The sequence below is a fragment of the Lycorma delicatula genome, chromosome 12, assembly GCF_047948215.1.
Source record: "Lycorma delicatula isolate Av1 chromosome 12, ASM4794821v1, whole genome shotgun sequence".
NCBI lineage: Eukaryota > Metazoa > Arthropoda > Insecta > Hemiptera > Fulgoridae > Lycorma > Lycorma delicatula.
The window spans coordinates 22,467,065-22,487,263 of record NC_134466.1 but is presented as its reverse complement, the minus strand read 5'-3'; the positions used below and the strand labels follow the sequence as shown (position 1 = coordinate 22,487,263).

Below are 20,199 nucleotides of genomic sequence, written 5' to 3'. Positions count from 1 at the left end.
TTTTTTTATTAATTTCTCTAAGCCTCTTGGTTGTAAAGTTAAAGTAGATTGAATGCGATCATTTTTTATCATAAAATATACGTGTCCCTTTAATTTTTTGTACTAGTGTAGTACGTATTTAATTTTAGTTTAAAATATCACGAAAACATAACTTTTTTCCTTTTTTTTAATCAGCCATCACCTTTCTAGACTGCTCCAAATTTTCTGTGGGCCTTTTACCGCACCCTGAACGCCTCCAGCGCTCACAAGGGAGCATTATCACCCACTCTGAGAACGAATGCTATAGAATATAAAAAAAATGACAATTGCATAAGTCTAATCAATCAATTAACTGTGACAAAATATACATATTATTAAATATACATATTATAATATTACATATTATAATATTTTTAAAAAAATACCTAGGATTACTTGATGTTCCTTCAGGGAACTAATCTATAACGCAAATGTGGTTTTTTTTTTTTTTTACTTAATTTTTTTTCATTCAAATTTTTCTTTAAAATTTCGGTACTTACGTATTAACGCCACCGCAGCTACAGCTTTATTTAAAAACAAAGTAGTCAATCGGATTTCGGTGGAAAATGAACATCTCTTTATTAATTTTAATAAATGGTTATTTATATTTATTTATTTTATAAATATAATTATTTAACCAAACTTAACCTACGCTCGCTTCGCTCGCTAACCTTGACTAATTAACACCGTAATTTTTTGAGTATTTATTTAATAAATTCAGTAATTATTGCTAATAATATTTGAATAATCAAAACACTTCTGTTAATTAGTCAAGGTTAGCGAACGAAGCGAGCGTAGGTTAAGTTTGGTTAAATTATATTTATAAAATAAATAAATATAAATAACCATTTATTAAAATTAATAGTGACTGTTTTAAATCTATGTTAAACTCTATATCGGCCCATTTTCCACCGAAATCCGATTGACTACTTTGTTTTTAAATAAAGCTGTAGCTGCGGTGGCGTTAATACATAAGTAAGTACCAAGACTTACATAAAACTGATTTTGTTCCAAGGTAAATCAGAGAAACCAATCAGTAATTTAAAATTCTCTCAATTCAAATTCAAATTCAGTAATTTTAATTCTCTTTAAGTATTGCTTAATCTATTTTTTTAATCGTAATTGCTCAAAAATTTGCAACTAGAATATTAATTTAGTCGGCAAGTAAATATAAAAAACTATTTTCCTCAGTTTGGGTATTGGTGAATCCCCCAGTTTTAAATTTAAAGAACTCTTTCAAATTAATGCAATTCACATTTTTCTGACAAAATTTTTCCTAAACCGCAACCTAAATAAATAAATTACAAAACAATTTTACTAAGAGAAGGAAGGGTACTCTTTCTCAGTTTTAAAAAAATTCTTTCTTACAAAGTTCATTAATTATATTATTACTATTATTTATTCCTGAAAATAATTTTTCTAGAATAAATCCTTAATGAGAAACAAAAAAAAAACTCTGTTAGAAAGGAACCGGAGCTAGCATTCAAATTTCAAAAAACGTTTTCTGTACAGGTATTTAAAATTATACTGTTTTAAACCACTGCCTCAAAAATTTGTTGTAGCACATGCACTTTTTTTAGGGAACTCAATAGTGATACTCATTTAACATTTATATAAATTCGAAAGAAACCTTCTTCTTCCAAAATCAAAAGTTTTTTTATCAAAATGGAGGCAGCCATTTCATTTAACATCACTCACATAGAGTGGGGAATCACAAATGAAATAACTTCAATGCTGAACAAGGAAATTGGAAAGGAACAAATTTAAAAACGAAAAATTATAAATGTCAATTATTTTGCAAAAAAAAAAAAAATACCAGAAAAACTAATGTTTTAATTACAAACAGTTGCATTATTTTTGAACAATTTTTTTGTTAGAAAACATGAGATAAAATATCGACACCAAAACCATTTTAAACACTTAACTCGAAAAGTGCAATTCCAACTCGATGAATCAAAATAATCAGTTTTTCCAGAGGTAATACTTGTCCTCTTTGAAATAAGACTGGTAATACTAAACCTGGTAAATACTGGATCCCAAGCCGCGTGGGGATTCTAGGTAACAAAAGAGCAGATTATACTGCCAAAGAAGCGTGTATTCCAACCTCCTTTCACCACCCGAGTTACTACCTTTGATTTTATCGATCGTATAACACAATCGCTGAGAGCAAGGTGGCAAAGCGACCGGGCGACTAACGTCGATAATAAACTCCGACGGATTAGATTCAGTGTTGCCACGGGGCTCCTCTTGCAGAAAATCTCGTCGTGAGGAAGCGGTCCTCTGCCGGTTACGGTTAGGACATACGAGGATCACACACGAATACCTGATGTCAGGAGAAGTCCCACCCCTATGCACACGATGCAATTGCCGCATGACTGTGCACCACATTCTCGTGGACTGCATATGTTATGCGGCGTTGCATTGTCAGTTTAATATAGCTAGAAACATCCGTGATATCTTGTGCAATAATAACGGAATTTTGGACCGGATGTTTCTCTTTTTGCGTAGTACCAGGTTACTGCAAAAAGTTTAATCATATATTGTTTTTCTGTTAGAAGAGTTTTTTTTAATAATTTTAACCTTTACTTTCAAATTTGATTTTATTGGTTCTATTTATTTAATTTTACTATCCGGGGAGAGGACTTTTGCACAACCCATCGGAATTAGGTAAGTTTTATATAGTTTCTTTATTCGATTATTTTAACTTTTATATTTTAAAGACTTCGTCTGCGGTATTAGTTTTGAGTTTTAATTTGCCTTCTTGGCTTGTTTTAATAAATTTTTATTATATGATTAATATTACATTTACACCTTATAAACTTTATTATTTTGGAGTTATTTTACCCTTTTATTAATAAAATTCCGGGCGATGGTAACGCCCAGGCGTTTTTCACCCACAAACAAAAAAAAAAAAAATTCTAAAGCATTAATTTTGCCTTTGGTAGACAAACAGTGAAATGAAATAACTATAAAAGGAGCCCTCTTTAAGTTCTTTGTAAGCAAAGGAAAACAGCGGTGAACTTGTACTTTAAGCAATAGAGAGATTCATTTGATGAATGAACTTACGCCATAATGTTTTAGAATGAAAATAAAAATTCCATAAAACTTTTTTTGGAAATAACTACGGTTAAATTATCAGAGAACTAAGTCCTTTGAGGAAGAGCCAACAATTCAATTAGAAAGTGTGAGAATGAACAACGCTTGGTAAAAAACTAACTCGGCTTTCCCCGATCAGTATTTCAAACGCTATACTTTTTGTATAACATCCAGAAAAAATAAGGTATAACCACAACAGTTACAACTTCATTAAGGAAGCGGATACTCTGATAGCCAATCAGGCACCATAGAGGATCAGTCGGTGGCTGATGCAAATCCCGTGGATACCATCCGAGAAAAATGGTTTAAAGATAAAAAATAAGAGAAGGTACTTATAGATACAAACAAAGAGATCCAGCTCGTTTAAAATTTTTCCAAAAATCATAGAAAACATAGAAATAAAAAATAAGATTACAGGAAATGCATAGCTTGATGTCATTCTTATATTTAAATATTTTCTCCATGAAAAATTTAAAAAGTTACTTTGAAAACAAATAAATTTAAACAAATAAATACGTAATTCTGGATTTCATAAATCTAAATCCACACTGATTATCATTCACTAAAACTGCTACTATCTTTTTTATGATATTTCTGTGAATTTTTCAAGATGCATGCACGTTTCTCATCTTATTTCATGTCGCAGAAAAGTTTTCTTTTCTAACAGGTAGTTTTTTAAAGGCCATGCATGCATAATTAAAATATAAATAAAATAAATAACAAAACATTTTATATTCAAAAATGTAATAAAATCTTTTTTTTATTAAAAAAAAAAAACAAGACTAAATGTTACATATATAAAAATTATCAGTTGAAAATATGTATACTTGTTTAAACTCGCACCAAAATAAAGGAAGGTAATTTTAAATTTATACTAGAAAATAAAATTTAAGAATTCATTTTTTTTGTCTAATTTAATATATAATAAAAAACGTTATTAAATATATTAAACACATTAATTAAGAAATTCAAACACATATATAATACCCGATATAAAAAGACACTCATTTTCATAAACCAATTATCAAGGTTAAAAAAGATAATAATAATAATAATCTTATAGTAACAATGAAGTAATTAAACTAAATTTGTTGATACAATAAATAAAATTAAGTACTTCATTTAAACAAAAAAGTAATAACTCAAAGCCTTTTTACACGTTAAAACTTAAATCACTGGCACAATAAAATTCTGTCTATCTTTCTTATAGATATATTGTCGCTAAAAAAATTATCATAAGTAGAATTAATTTTAATTATACCCCAGATGCTTGTATTTTGCGGTTTTTGTGAATCGTCAAATCATAAACACTGTCCAGAATATACCTACTAACAATTACTAGCAGAAAAATATTCATTAAATAACAAAACTTTTATTGAAAAAATATATTAAAAATTACGCAGATTGCAGTAAATATAAATGTTTTCTATGTATGAAAAATATAATATCGCTTTTTAATTTACTCAATTCATCTTACTAGTTAAAATACATGTATAAATATGTCCAAAGTTGTGGTAATGAAAGATAAAATAAAAATAAATTAGATTATTTTTAAAACTTGTTCACCAGATTTTTTTTTGTATTTATTATAATTAAATGAAATTAGAACGAGAATTTAGCTTGTTTACATTCAGCTCTAAAAATATTTCAATCCAAGATATGAAATGATCAACGGATTACAATCGGTCGACAGTAAAAGTTTTAAAGAGAAAATATTACATATTCACTTCATTTTTGGTATATATTTAAGTTCCTCTAAGAAGATTTTCAAAGATAAGCAACAAGACTAATCGTGTCGTAAAAATTAGCGATTTGACTTTGAAAGGAGGCTACACTACTCTAAAACAGCGTTTAATTTGTAAATTCAAGATACGAACAGAAATGCTAAAAATAAGGATAATGAAAGTAAAAGGATGGAAAAATCAGAAGACACGACGTCAGAATGGAATGAAAATATATGTTTAGAAATCAAAGTATATAACAATAACCTGATGTAATATTCACGTACAAAAGGGAAGGATAGAAATTGGTAACAGTAGTGAAAAAGAAGAATAAAGACAGACTAAAGAAGCGTTTAAGAGAATGAAATACTTATCACATGTTAAGATAAAGATAGATCTTGTGAAGCATTGTATTTGGAACGTACCTTTTCGTAGATATAAAGGTGGAAACTAAGAAAAAGAGAAAAACAAGAGCTGGAAGAATTTGAAACAAGGGCACGGATGATATTGGAGAAACGGAAAACTGAAAAATAAATAAATAATAAGGAGAGTTCACAAGAATAAATTAACAATACAGAATAGAAAAGTACGATGATGGCATAACATGAGAAAAGAATTACTCTCATCGCATGATTGGTTAAAAAACCAATAATACGATTGGTTGGAATTTTGTGCCCTATAATGATACGGATTACACTCACCTTATGATTGGTTAAAAAACAAAGAATGTGATTGGTTGGAATTTTGTGTTTGATAATGACAAGAATTACTCTCACCTTATGATTTGGTTATATACCAAAGCATTACATACTAATGTAATGGTATCATCTAATTAAAACAACAATATGTAACTTAGAATCCAGAAATGATAAAAAAGGAAAATGTATTTTTGCCCTCAACCCTTTATAGAGAAATGAATATAACCAAATACATTCAAAAAGTATCTTAGGTACCTAAGAGCATTAAATTAAATTTTGAGATGCAGTACACGTAAGGTCCTAATCTCCTTGACACTTTGACCATCCAAATTACTTGACATCAATGTCCCACAGAAATCATCGTACTAAACTTCATCCAAACCGGTCTGTTTAGTCCAAAGATACCGATCAAAAATCAACATAAATAATATATGCATGCGTACATTCTTAATAACAAAAATACATTTTTCTGGAATTTTTCAATGCTATAATTGTTTTTTGTAAGATCATGAGAGGTCAAAATCTACAAAACCTGACCTGATTAGCATACTTTTTCTTAAATAATACCGTACATGTATATTTTACAATTACATAAGAGAAACCCCCATCTTATTATTGGTTTCCATTTTAGAATTAACCTCAATTTATAGAAAAGTTTTATCACTATAAATACATGAAAAAAAACAAAATCAGTTGTAAATAAACAAATCCAATTTTTCACACATGGTAAGTATTTTTACGCAGTAAACATTTATAGCGGAACCACCAGAGGATCTTCCAATACAAAATAAAAAAGAGAATCAAAATTGGCCCATTTGATGGAGACAGCTATTAGAAAACTTATACAGAAACATTTTTCTTTACATACATAAAAAAATTTAAAACTTTCTCTTTTTTCAAACTTAAAATCTATGCCAAAAAAGCAGAGAAATTCTGATTTAAATACACGACTGAAAGGTGTTTTTGTACTTAAAAAAAAAGTTAGTGTAATCTTAAAAATAATTTTTTTTTTAATTAAATTTACAAAGTTTTCTACGTGCGATTAAAGCAAATCAAGAATGAAAAGCACAAAACATCCTTAAAATTTTCGATAATCACTTGTAACTACAAATTAAAATAAAACTTACAAAAAATAAAAAAAAAACATAAGAAGACTAACTCACCTTAAATACTTCAGAGAAAAATCCTGAACCGATTTTCTCTCTAGAAAAATCATCAAGACGATTTAAGCCCGCAACAGCGTGCCTTAACGCACGACAAGACGGTCCTGTAACTCTTGAATCTTTATTAAGATCATCCACATCTGTTCCGGGTAATAACGGTGTCGACTGTGAATGACGTTCTTCAGTTCCCATTGCGATTAACGGTGGCTGAATCAATGGTTGTCGCGTTGTAACTGTAACTTTTCCCGTTCCTCCCCCGGAATCACAGAAACTATCGCAATAACCACTGTCCCGCAACATTACCACCGAACTTCAAACTCGCAATGATTATCGCACTTAATTAACTAACTGCTATGTCACCGTTCCTGTAATGTCCATTGAATTCATATCCACAGATTTAATTACTTCACTGGCTTTCAACAAAATATTTACAATATAACAATCCATCATAGTTTCATTACAGTGGGTATATTAAAATAATCTTAAAGATGTATATTTAAATTATATCTAAACTCGACGTAGCACTTTACTCATTCCATCAAGTTTTGTTTTCTATACTGTTCACAAAAAATTTTTCAGTAAACCGCAACCATCCTATAAAGACAAAAGTAAAAAGAGATTAATAAATATCACACCAAATAAAAACATATTTTTTTTAAGATTTAAAAGTTATGATGATGAGGTCTGTGCCAGCCCAAAACCTGTTTACAAAAGATTATTGTTTTATTTATTAAGTTTTTACTGTTAATATTACTTTAATACACAATATTATCATAAAGGTTGAGCGTTAACTGGAACAGTAATAAAACATCGATTCATACGGTAATAGTAATCTACATCGCAAAGTGATAAACTAAACACTTCTTGAAAAAATTCTGATTCCTGATTAAATCAGGATTGCAACACCGAAGTGTGCTGTTTTAAATACAATTCATGTTAGCGATGTAAAGGATTCATAAAAATTAAAATAAATTTTTTCAAAATCGGTTTGTTATTTGTAAATGATCATCGCTTGAGGATAGAAATTAGCAATATAAATTGCTAATCGATTTAGTTACATGTAGTAAGAGAAGAATTAGGTTCATGCTGTTAACTAAAATCAAGTGAGAACTTCACACATTCAGGTAAATATTTCCTAAGTTCAGAAGCCTTCCAATTTTTTAATCAAAATATCAGAAGCCTAGTATCAGATAAGAAAGTTCAACAAAGGTCAAAGAAGAGCCGTTCTAGCAAAGCGCTTTTTCCTCTACTTACAGCCACACATCTACTCCCTGATGCAAGCGCCTTGTTATAACTGGTCGGCTAGAATATATAAAACTTTAATTGTTTTCTAATCCTTATCAAACCTGGGTGTTGAGTAAATAATATGGAAGTAAAGTCCATGTGTCAGAAATAACATTTCTGAGAAGCAAACTGGGGAAAACAAGAAAATAATAAAAAATAAAAGAAAAAGTGTGGGTAGAAGTGAACAGAATGGTTGAGAGGGTTAAGAAAGATAAACTTACATATTTCAGCTATCTTAAGAGAATGCAGCAAAGGAAGTTAACTAAAAGGTAAATTTTAAGCAAAAAAGGAAGTTAGTAGATCTATAAAGAATCAGGAATATGTATGATACAGTGATAAAGGAAATTTGAGAAGTGAAAAAAATTTTTTTGCTCTTTAAATAATTCACCGCATGACCTCAAAGCTTGTGCACGGGAATATGAAAGGAAATTTTACGGTGTATGAAAAATAGCATGCCTGAACATGATACAAACCCAAGACTTCCACATGAAAAGCAGTCTGCCTTTGAGTGAAATAGTTCTTACATAAAGAAAAAACAAAAACTTCTGCCCAATTTGGAGAATCTAGAAAAAGTTAAGTACTTTACTGTCTATTTATTTAAATTTTTTTTTTTTTAATGTACATTTGCTATTTTTCAAATTCCCATTAAATATTAACTAACATCAGTTTTTTTTTTCAGTATTTTCTCTTAACAAGTTTACCTCATTAACCGTTCAGTAATGCAATGATACAATTCGTCGTATCTTTATTTATAACTTGACAAGCAGGTTACAAAAATAACACAAATGTACAATGTAAAAAGCATTATATTTTGCAAGATTCCATAAGTATTTTTGAATTCAAAAGTTAAATTAAATTTTTTTCTATCATGTATAACTTTTAATGAAATAAAAAAGAAATACATAATTTTTCAGATAAGAATTAATAAATACAGTTAGTACACATTATCCAGCAAGCCTACACATTACTTCTCTGTAACAGTTTTTATTAATATAGTATCCCAAAAAAATTTACATTTTTTCAATGTACTACCAGAATATTCAATGGTTTTGACAATACAGAATGTCTAGAAAGCTGATAAGCTTTCTAGACATTCTGTTTCGTCAAAATACTGTTACATTTTTGTAACAGCAATTATGTTTTGTTGTATTCTAATGTTAACATCAATAGTGAATTTTGTTTTGTTTTTAAAAATGTCTTGCCATAGTTATGTAAATCATCCAGATAATTTTTTCTATATTTGTGACATGTGGTTAAAGGATAGCAGTGAAAAACTTTTTAAATTTTATAAAAGTCAGAATTGGGGGAATGAAAGGAATTGGTCTCTAAGAAGCTACTGAAAAAAACTGAAACTCATTGAAGCAAAAATATTTTATATAAAAGTCTCGTCGATTCAAATAAAATATTTTTGACATAAAATTAGAGCTTATGAAACAGTTTGCAGACCTTCTCAAAAAAAAAAAGAATACAGTTGTTTTTTAAATATCTTTCTAACACATTCCCTCAACTATCAGAAGCTAAATTAAAAGAAGACTTCTTCGTGTGGCCTGATGTATAAAAATTGAAGAAAATTTTATATTTGCTACGACAAACACTAAAAAGATGACCTGATTGGTTTATAAAATCACATTCAAATTTTCCAGGAAACAAAAAGAATCCAGACTTCAGATATACTTAACTACAGAAACAAACTGGAAAAATTCAAAGCTTTTGGATGCTCTATGAGGATAAAAATTAACTTTCTATATACACACTTAAAAAAAGTTTTCCTAGAAAATCTCAGTGCAGCAAGTAAAAAAATCAGTCAAGATATTAAAAAATGGAATATGGTAACAGGGTTGATGGAATGTTAATAATGATTGGGCACTATTGCTGGATCCCACATCGTAAAAATGGAAACATCCCAAAAAAGAACACAACAGGTACAGATTTACAAGCAAAAGAAAAACGCACTATGATACTTTTAACTAAGATAAAGATTATGTATTTTTTTAAATAACACTATTTTAGAAAATGTATAAATAATAAAAATCACAATTTCTTAAATAAACACTTCTTTATTTTATTTATTTTTACTATTAATTACAATATGGTAAATACTACCAAGCAAAAATAGTAATGCAGATTGCGAAAAAACTGAGTCCACATTTAAATTCAGCGATATAATAACTTACAAAATTCTTAAATTTAAGAAATATTTTATGAACCAAAATTTCTAAGGCAGGATTGCGCAATCATAGAGAAATTATTATCACCATGCTACAACATATATTATTTAAATTATATATAAAATATATAGTTTTGACTTTTCACAAAACTACTGGCGTATAACTAGATTAGTGTACTTTAAAATTAATAATTATTTATTATATGCTCCGTTTAAACTAAGATAATAAATTTTACAAACATGTTACTGTTAGGAAAGTAACTTATCCCAAAGTAAATCTCATAAAAATCATTTCAGCTTGAATAATTTTAAAAAATCTTACATGGATACCACATGACTTCACTGTAAACCTGTTAAATTACATATACAAACTTTTTGTAGAATACACATTTTTTGTAAAGTACATAAAATTTTATTTCATTAATAACTTCTGATATTTTTTCATATCTCTTTTTTTTACTGTTATTATTGAATTATTATTTATCGTAATTTTTTTTTACAATTAGAGGTTAATAATTATTAATAAATCAATACATTTAAATTAAAAAAAAAAGTTAAAGAAAAAAATGAGATGAAGTCTGATTCGAACCAATGTGTCTTCCCCTTATAAAATTAAATATTTAATTAATTAAAATTTCATTTGGTTATAACTCTGGAACCGATGAAAATAAGTATCACTTATGATATATCGTTAAAAAGCTCTCTCAAAACAGGGCTTATTACTGCAATCAAGAAAAAGTCCAAAATCCAAATTTTTTTTGGATTTTGGACCAAAATGATGGTTCAAAATTTGGTCCATTTTTTGACCAAAGAAGAGGCGCACAACTAGATGTTACAACTGTCCTGAATCCCAAAGTTCAATATCCTACGGCTAATCGGAGTTATGCAAGATACATAAATACACACATATGTATGTACGTACGTACAGATGTCACGCCCACACTAGTCAAAATCGATTCAGGGATGGTCAAAATGGATATTTCCGTTGAAACCTGAAATTTTTTGCGATCACAACACTTCCTTAACTTCATACAAGGAAGCAAAAAAAATATTAATATTATTTAAAATTAAGAGATACCAAATATTTTTATTCTTGCAATGCCTTCATATTTCACTAAATTTATTATTTTTTTATACATTTCATGTTGCTCTAAAGAAATAATAATAAAATAATTTATCAAAACTAAATGTTGAATAATAAATAAATAAACAATTAAATAAATATAGTTGTACTTCATGTAATGTTTACATGCTACCAATCTCACAAATTAAGCAAATAAAATGAAAATAATTTATATATAAGTAAAACATTACAAAACTAATCACAAACAAATAACCAACAAGTCTGTCAAAATTTACACAAGTAAATGTGTGGTCCTGATAAAGACAAATATCAGGATATCAACAAGAGCATCCCTTTAATTGACCTTTCCCTTTCTCTATCTTACCGCTGTGTTACCTTTCGGATCAATCTGTTAGAACTGGCTCAGCTGCTGCACAGGTTCCATCTTCGGTACTATGCTAGCAACTCATGGTAGCTGAATGGTCAGCCATCTCTTTATTGAAATTCAATAAAGTGCTAAGCCCCTTTATAGAATTATTTGAGTACTCTCTATTTCCATCAAAGGTTGCAAAAAGACCAAACTAGCAGCTGAGATGCACACTAGTTAATTTCAAACGTTCTGATCATTGTACGATAAAATTTAATCTAAATTATTCTAAGAATAAGAACAACAGCTTGACAATTCTGCAGTATCTAGAAAAACCTATAAATTAAAGATAAGATACAGTCATTTTTAATAAATATATTCTATAGACACCCAAGTTACATACTACTGGTGCAATATTAAGTTAAATCCAGTAAAATGTTTCAATTTGACTTAACTGCATACCTCCAATGTAGAATTATTGTATTCCTGTTATTTGTATGATCTGGTAAGGGCAAATCTTCAATGATTTGATAAAGCGGTTACGATTCCTAGTGTTACCTGTACAAAAAAAAACACTAATTTAAAGCCAACGTAAAGCCAGCCTCCTAATTCCTCTAACAAAAATACAAGAAACTGCAAGCATTTTATGGTTTTTCCATTAACTTTTAAAGTCAATGCCTTTCAACATCAGATTAAACCAGACAAATGTCACAATCAAAAAATATCCTTTGTAAATTATACATTTTACATATTATAAGTTTACAGGACTTGTTATAATAAATAGATAATCGTCATGTTAAGTTTCAATCTTTTTCTTAAAGTTAAAGGAAAAAAATTTGACAATTTATCTTAATAGTATAAATCAGACCTATCACTGGAGCAAACAACTACAAACTTTGCTCAAACAAAAGCATCAATCCTAACATCTAATTGATCAAATAATTGTTAGATAACTGTCACATCAATCTAGAATGAATTTAATTAGAACTTAAAAATTTCCTTTTGAGACAATACGCCCTGGAAAACTCATAAAGTTAATTATAATGCCAAATTGTGAAGTGAATTATATTTGTGAGCGATACAAGAATCTTCTAACCTGCATGAAAAAGGTTTAAATTCATCGTCATCAAAGTGCTACGACACAAGCAGCTACTTCAGCAGTCTACTGTGAAACTTTGAAGAAGCTTAGACGAGCCATTCGGAACAAACGTCATGCGGTGTTGTATTTCTGCATGACAACACTCATCCTTACAGCACTCAAAAAACTCAAGAACTGAATCAATTCCAACGGGACATTTTTGATTATACCCCTTACAGCCTGAATTTGGTGCCGACTGATTTTCATCTCTTTACTCGCATGAAGAAGCTTGCATCACAGCACTTAGATGATGAAGATGAATTTCAAAATGCCGTGAAAGGTTGGCTAGGTACCCAGACAACTGAATTTTATGAAGATGGCATTTATAAATTAGTCAAAGGCTATGACAAATGCTTAAAATTTAAACGGGGACTATACTGAAAAATAGTTAAAAGCTATAGTTGCATATAACAAAATATTTTTATTGATGCGAGTATTTCATTTACAGCAAAATGGGGAATACTTCCTGAACCGCCCTCATATAAACAAAGATTAGATTTACACACCCTATAACAAGTAACATTTCATCTTTGTTGCTACTTTCTTTAGAAAAAACCATAGTTAATTCCAAATATAAAAAGTAAATAAATATTATCTTATTTTATTCACTCAACCATAGAAATTAAAAAGAATATTTAAACAGATGGCCATGCCAAGTTTCAGGAAATCAAAATGAAGGAAATATATCCAATTAACATAGCATGTATTTTAATCTATCTTTCTTTCTTTCCTGTTAATCTATCTATATCTTTTTTTTAAATTAATAACTTCTCATCTACACAAGTTATCAAATATAAATCTGGTGTATATAATTAGTGAAATATATTGAGAAATCAAAACCACATTGAGATCATTACATTTCTAATATAAGCAAGACTGCATTCCCTAAACAATATGCACAGATACAAAATACTACTTGTTATGATATATAAATCTACATATTCTGAATTTAGAACTGCATGCATTCATTAACTTCTTTTTTTATTTCACAAAAATTTATCAAATTTTTTTTAATTTTCATTATACATTTTGAAAACTATATACCAAACTGAATATAGAGAAACTTGAATGAAACTGGATTCCTTAATTAGCAAATAATATTTTAAATGGAAAAATTAAACATAAAAGAAAATATTTTGCAGAAAGCTAACATCTGTATCTCAGTGGAAAGTTTATTTTGAAAAAATGATGCATAATCTTTTAATGCTACAAAATAATTGACAAATAGTTTATAATACTTTCTCAAATTTGAAACTCAGAAGTTATGCAGTTCAGACTACCGAGAACTTCAGCCTCAACAAATTTCTATAGAGGAGAAAAATTAACCAAACATTAAAGTAGTAAAGAATTCTACTCGTAAAATTTAAGGATACAAAACCTACATTGAACATATCTCCCCACCATCTTAACTAATTTTAACCAAAATTAAATGTCATCAGTGATTAATAATCAGAAATCATCATAAAAAAAAATTTTCATAAAAATCAGTTAATCCTGTCTAGAGACAACAAAAACCAAACTGACAAAAAAAAAATAGGCTATTACAACATAGGGGGGAAAATAAATGCTTAAGAAAATTATACCTCATTTATAATGAAATATAAAATAATAACCGATATTATTTTGTAAAATGCTTTCCACTTATAATGAGATAAGCTGATTATGAATTACTTCAAAACAGACTTTACTTAATTTTCCAATTTCTATTTGGAGTGCAATATTACAATTAGCATAAAAGATTTTTAAATGTAGACCATTTAAAAAATATATATATATATGTTTTTTTTAATGCAATTTTGTTATACTCTTCAAAGGTCACATTAACAAACTGAGCATACCAAGAGTGAAATCATTATATTATCTAGATGAGAAAAAAAGCACAGAAAGACATGCAGAAAGTTAATCGTTATAGATTTTACAATTCATTGGATATTATTCTCCATTATGATTCATATCATTTCCCAAATTGTAAGATTTGTTGTAAACTACTTTATGCAACATCAAATTTAATTGTTATTCATTTTAGCACACAGTACTGTAAATACAAAATCTTTGAAATGCTTCAAAAAACTGCGAATTTATATAAACATTATAATGAATAGAGTACTTGATGTGATATAAGAACCTTATTCCAGGAAGTCACTATTAACTGTTACATTTGCACATACCACACAGGCACAAGGCGTTTCACTGCAATGTTTAATTAATTTTAATGTTTGGCGATTAATAATGTAAAAATTATTTTTCCTGTACAAGACTCAAAAAAAGAGCAGTTTTTTTGAGAATAGAAACTGCTAGAGGGATTAATTCTTTAAAAAATCATTTTAATGCTAAATGTGTTAATATTTGAGATTTGCATATAAGACATTATTTATATTTTTATATAAGCAATAAAAATTATAAATTTACCTCATATTTTGTATAACTCATATTTTGGATTTTATTCATTATGACTACTATCTACAATCACAAAAGATGCCAATGTGATCTGTTAAGACTTTATAAGTATTTTTTTAACATAAACAAGTATTATAAAATTGTATTTATCACTAATATAATATTTTATATAAATATATTTATATGTATAATAATACACAATAATTTTAATTGGACTAATGATGACAATGTAAGATACGTTATTAAGTTCATTTCATAAATAAACACAGATTTTAAGTTAGCAGGCCTTGTTACCACATCTTTACCAAAGTTTTTGTTATTAAATTACCCACACTATAACTTTTTTTGGCAATTAAAACTAAAATAAGTTTCACATGCTTTTAAATATATAAAAATAAAAAACAAATATTTTTTTACCTGAAGTCATACAAAACCCAAATTATCATTTTAAAAAAATAAGCACTAGAACATGATAGAATTGTTATTGAAACAAACAACTGGCAGAGTACAAGAAAATATCTTAAAATTCGTTTCAAAATTTAAGAAACAGTAATAAAATATAATTTATTTTAACTAATAAATGGACAATGTTTAAAACAAGAAAATGTTCTACATTATTAATATCATCATTGCAAATCAGCATTAATAGTACACAGCCTAAAAAGACGTATTGTCAATAGCTTTCTGGAATTGATACGGGTTTTTTAATTATAGATTAACTTTTTCACATATAAGTAAGAAGTTAAGCAAATATTTTGATAAATAACTTCATAACATTAAACGATTTAAAGTAATGCAGACCAGAGTATCTTAATAAAACACAAAATATGCAACAGAAATAAATAAATATAATAAACAAAATTCTGATAATTTTGATATAATAAACAAAACTCCGAATACACCCAAAATTTTATACATAAAATACAGTATCAGTTACTGTTAACACAAACAAACATTTACAAACATAAACACGTTTATAATGATTTTTTAATTTTTTTACCTTGTTAAACAAAAATGAAAACCTTATTACAATTTGTTAACTACGAAAAAAATTCAATCATCTTACAACCAATACAACAAAAATGAAAACATCTTTTAACAAGCTCTTTCTTGAAGATAACTAGTACATACAACCAAAACAATAAATTTAGTCGATCCGGTTTCTAGTAAAAATTATCTACAATAATAAAATGATAGAGTAAACGTTAAATTATAAAGAGAATTTATACAGATAAGATATGAAGACTGTTTAAATCGAAGTAGATAAATAGGTTGACAATTGACGGTTTTGTGGGTTAAGTTTCGTACAGTACTTTTTTGTTTATAATAACAAATGCAATTAACACAATTAAATCGATTGAGATAAAATCTTAAAATTTATTATTAATTTTTTTAATAAATTTATAATTAAAAAATTATGAATCGTTTTTACCCAAACAAATGTACGTTAAAAATTAATGAAAACAAATCTAAGAGAAATAACATCGATAAATAAAGGGAACAGCGAATTAAATAATCACAAAATAAACATAAATATAAGTAAATAAAACATAACAAATGACATACCAAAAAATCACAACACGAATTAACAATCACAACACTTTTCACTAACAACACTTCACAAATGACTGACGAACTTTCTATTACCATGATACTACATCGCCATTTTAACGCAACGCTCTCTGTACGAAGATGTTTAAATTAGAAATTATTGTATATCATCTGACTGAGCCGCTCTCAAATTTGAATTGCACATTATTAATTTAAAAAATAGAAGTGTAGTGAAATAATATTTTTGTTTTGATTTATAATCAAAACTGTTTTCTTTAAATATGTATAGTTTATCAGTTATTTTGTTAAAACGATTATACTGCTAAAATTATTCCCAAAACAATTTCAAATAAAATCAGTTGTAATAGCGTGTTATGTTTTTTAACCGGTAGTTATGAGGGAAATGATTCACTGTAATGTTAAAATTAAATGTAGAATTGTTATTGTACAAGTTTAAAGAGTAGAACAGTAAATTTAGTTGATTTTCTAATAAACATTAGCACTTATCACTAACACAATTTAATTGTTATGTTATCAAATCCAAAATTACCTTTGTCTTTTTTTATTCCACGGAGGAAAGAGGTGATGTCTCTTTTCTCCATGATTTTTCCAACATAGTTGCAAAAACTTACTTTACTCTTTATAACTTGCAGTGATGCAACTGAAGCTGACTTGATTATTAATGATAGGAGCTGCAGTAGTAAACATGTAAAAGTTACTTTGTGTTTATTTTTTTACTTCTGTTATTTAAACAAAATATTTTCTTCTTATTTCTATATTGTTTATAAGTAATCCTTTCTAATTGAGTGAATTGTATTTTTAACTAGATTTAAAGGTAAAATTTAGTTATATATATTTCATATAAAACATGTGTAATGGTCTTATAAAAATTAGCTGTAAGCATTGTTGTCCTGATACAACTATTTAATGCAGTTAGTAATTTATTTTGATAAAATATTATCAGTATTAAAATTAATATGTATTAGTTGAGTTAGCAACTTGTTAATATAATATATATTGTATGAAAATGACAAAAGGCTATGAAAAATAATAGTATTTACTGTTTAATATTAAATAGTAAAGAAGAGAAAGGAAGGGCAAATAAAATAATCCATTCTGATTGGTTGATTATCCCTCTCTACCAATGCTCATACAGGGTTTTTTTATCTTTTTAGACAGATAATGCCAAACAGTATTTGTAATAAATTTTTACATAATCTCAGCAAAATGTAAGTAAAAATCAGCAGTAAATGTAACAAATTTTTATTTTGTTTTAAGTGCCTTATGTGATAATTATACAAAGTCACTCAGTCATAAATATTAAAATAAGGTTACATTAATTCATTTTCTTACTTTTCAGTCAAATTATTGAATGTACTTCACTTTTTTATAAAACATCAAGGCAACCAAAATGCTTATAACAATTTATAACTTAATGAGAATAGTTTAATCATTCTGTTTATATGCTTTCAGTATTTAAGAGAATATAAAATAACTTTAAATAAAAAAATACTGATTACAATTATTACATTTTAAATTACAACAGATTTGGTAAAATATTTTAAAATCTGTTATTCTCATAAACTTTATTCATACTTTTGATACTATTCATTTTTTTCAAAATTCTTCAAAGCAGCAGTTTTAAATGCTCCTTTCCAGTTATAAGATTTTTAGCAAGGATATTCTTTTCTACTTCTTTTAAACTTCTGTATACCAAAACATTTTCAGACATTCTTGAAGCATCTTCAATGACACTACCGCTAATTTTTTGCTGATATTTTTATATTACTAGCAGCTTGTTTTAATACAGTGTAGAACACACATTTGATCATGTTGAAGGGTTAATAAGGATGTATTGGGTGGAGTATTCAATTTTGAATTATGTTCACATTTTAATTACACTTTTACCATAAAAGTTTTATCTTCCATAAAACATTATGAAATATATTTTCATAATGTTCAAATTTTGTTATATATATAATCATTTTTAGCATAAAATTATCAGAACTTAATTTTAACATAAAATTACCAGGTACTTCTTAAGTTTGGTGAACTTGTGATTTGTTTCTACAAGGAAATCTAAGAATATTGACTAAATTGTAATTGAGTGTTTTGTATTCATTCTAGCAATGTGTGAATCCGCAACCTGTTTGTCCAGTTATATATAATTAGTTAACGTAGTCAAGGATAATAGTATTTGGTGTGTGATAGTTTGTTCTTCATCTTCCTGAAGGGTACATTGCAATCTTTTTTTTTTTAAATTTGAGAAGGTTTTTAAGCCTTCATAAGACACTAAAAATAGGATAGTTTAGAATAATGCAACCCACAGATTTGGTCTAATGGTGTACTTTTCATTGTAAATCAGCTGATTTTGAAGCTGAGTTCTAAGGTTCAAATCCTAATAAAGGTACTTACTCTTATACGGATTGGAATATAAGTTCATGGATACCAGTTTCTTTTGGTGGTTGGGTTTCAATTAACTACACATCTCAGGAACGGTCAACCTGAGACTGTGCAAAACTATATTTCATTTACACTTGTACATATCATCCTCTGAAGTAATACCTTAAGGTGGTTCTGGAGGCTAAACAGGCAAAAAGTTAAGTGTAATGTATATTTTATTTGTTTAACGTTACTTTTTATTTTGTATAAGAGCGAATTAATGAACATGATGTTTATCCCTGATGTTAGATATTTTATAATGTCTAGCCCTTCTGTCTTATCTTCAGGTGATATTGATGATTTGAGTAGTCTGAGTAGAAGTCTAAAAATGAAATATTTATATATGGATGACTGGTTTGATTAATTGCAAATAAGTTTATCTACAATTATTTTGAAATTAAGCTTTTTCTTTTTGTGGTAGTAAAATTAAGAAAATTTATTTGTCTGTGTCCAAACTCAAATTTATAGTTTAATTCATGATACACTTATCATGAATTAAGAAAATGGAATTTTCTTATGGTAGAATAAGAGTTATTCTTCCTTGCAACAATAAACAGTGCCAGTAACAATAATATATTATATCAGTACGTTATTTTGCAGGTATGTTTGCTGTTTGTGAATATAAGAATTTGTTCTGTACATACTGTAAATAGGTTTCTACTAATACGGTGAAAATAAAAGAGCAAAGAGGAAGACCACCATGCTTGTGAAACATTATTTTTGAAGATAAGTAATTTTATTTTATAATAATGCTTAAAATATATGTTATTTCTGAAATATGTTCTGATATTCTGTTTTACTGAGAAAAAAAAAGGCGATTTATTATTAAATCTCATCTCAAACATACCTTCTTTTTAACCTCTAGGACCACCGTTAGGTATTGCTTCAGAGGCTGAGATGAATGATTTGAATGCCTGACTGGGATTCGAATCTGGGATCTCCAGATGAAAGACCGAGACACTACTACTCGTGCCACGGAGGCCGTCACTCTAACGTACCTAACTTACGGAACTAAAAACTTAACTTATACAACATTTTGTATTTTGAACTGTGTAGAAATTTATTTTCACAACTTCTTTTAAATTATTTAAAAA

General features: G+C 27.7%; 1 protein-coding gene across 2 annotated transcripts in view; it reads right to left on the bottom strand.

The window, feature by feature from the left end:
• The window catches only part of cdi (serine/threonine kinase), a 224,533-nt gene extending 207,751 nt beyond the window's left edge, over positions 1–16,782 (bottom strand). The window contains exons 1-3 of one of the 2 annotated variants that reach the window (XM_075380121.1): positions 16,679–16,782; positions 12,040–12,135; positions 6,697–7,290 (exon numbers count right to left, since the gene is read on the bottom strand). In XM_075380121.1, the coding sequence (XP_075236236.1) occupies positions 6,697–6,996 (300 nt within the window). In that variant the 5' untranslated portion in view covers positions 6,997–7,290; positions 12,040–12,135; positions 16,679–16,782. The remainder of the gene's footprint in view (positions 1–6,696; positions 7,291–12,039; positions 12,136–16,678) is intronic. The other variant, XM_075380122.1, reaches the window with a different exon arrangement.
• Between the last annotated feature and the right edge of the window lie 3,417 nt (positions 16,783–20,199).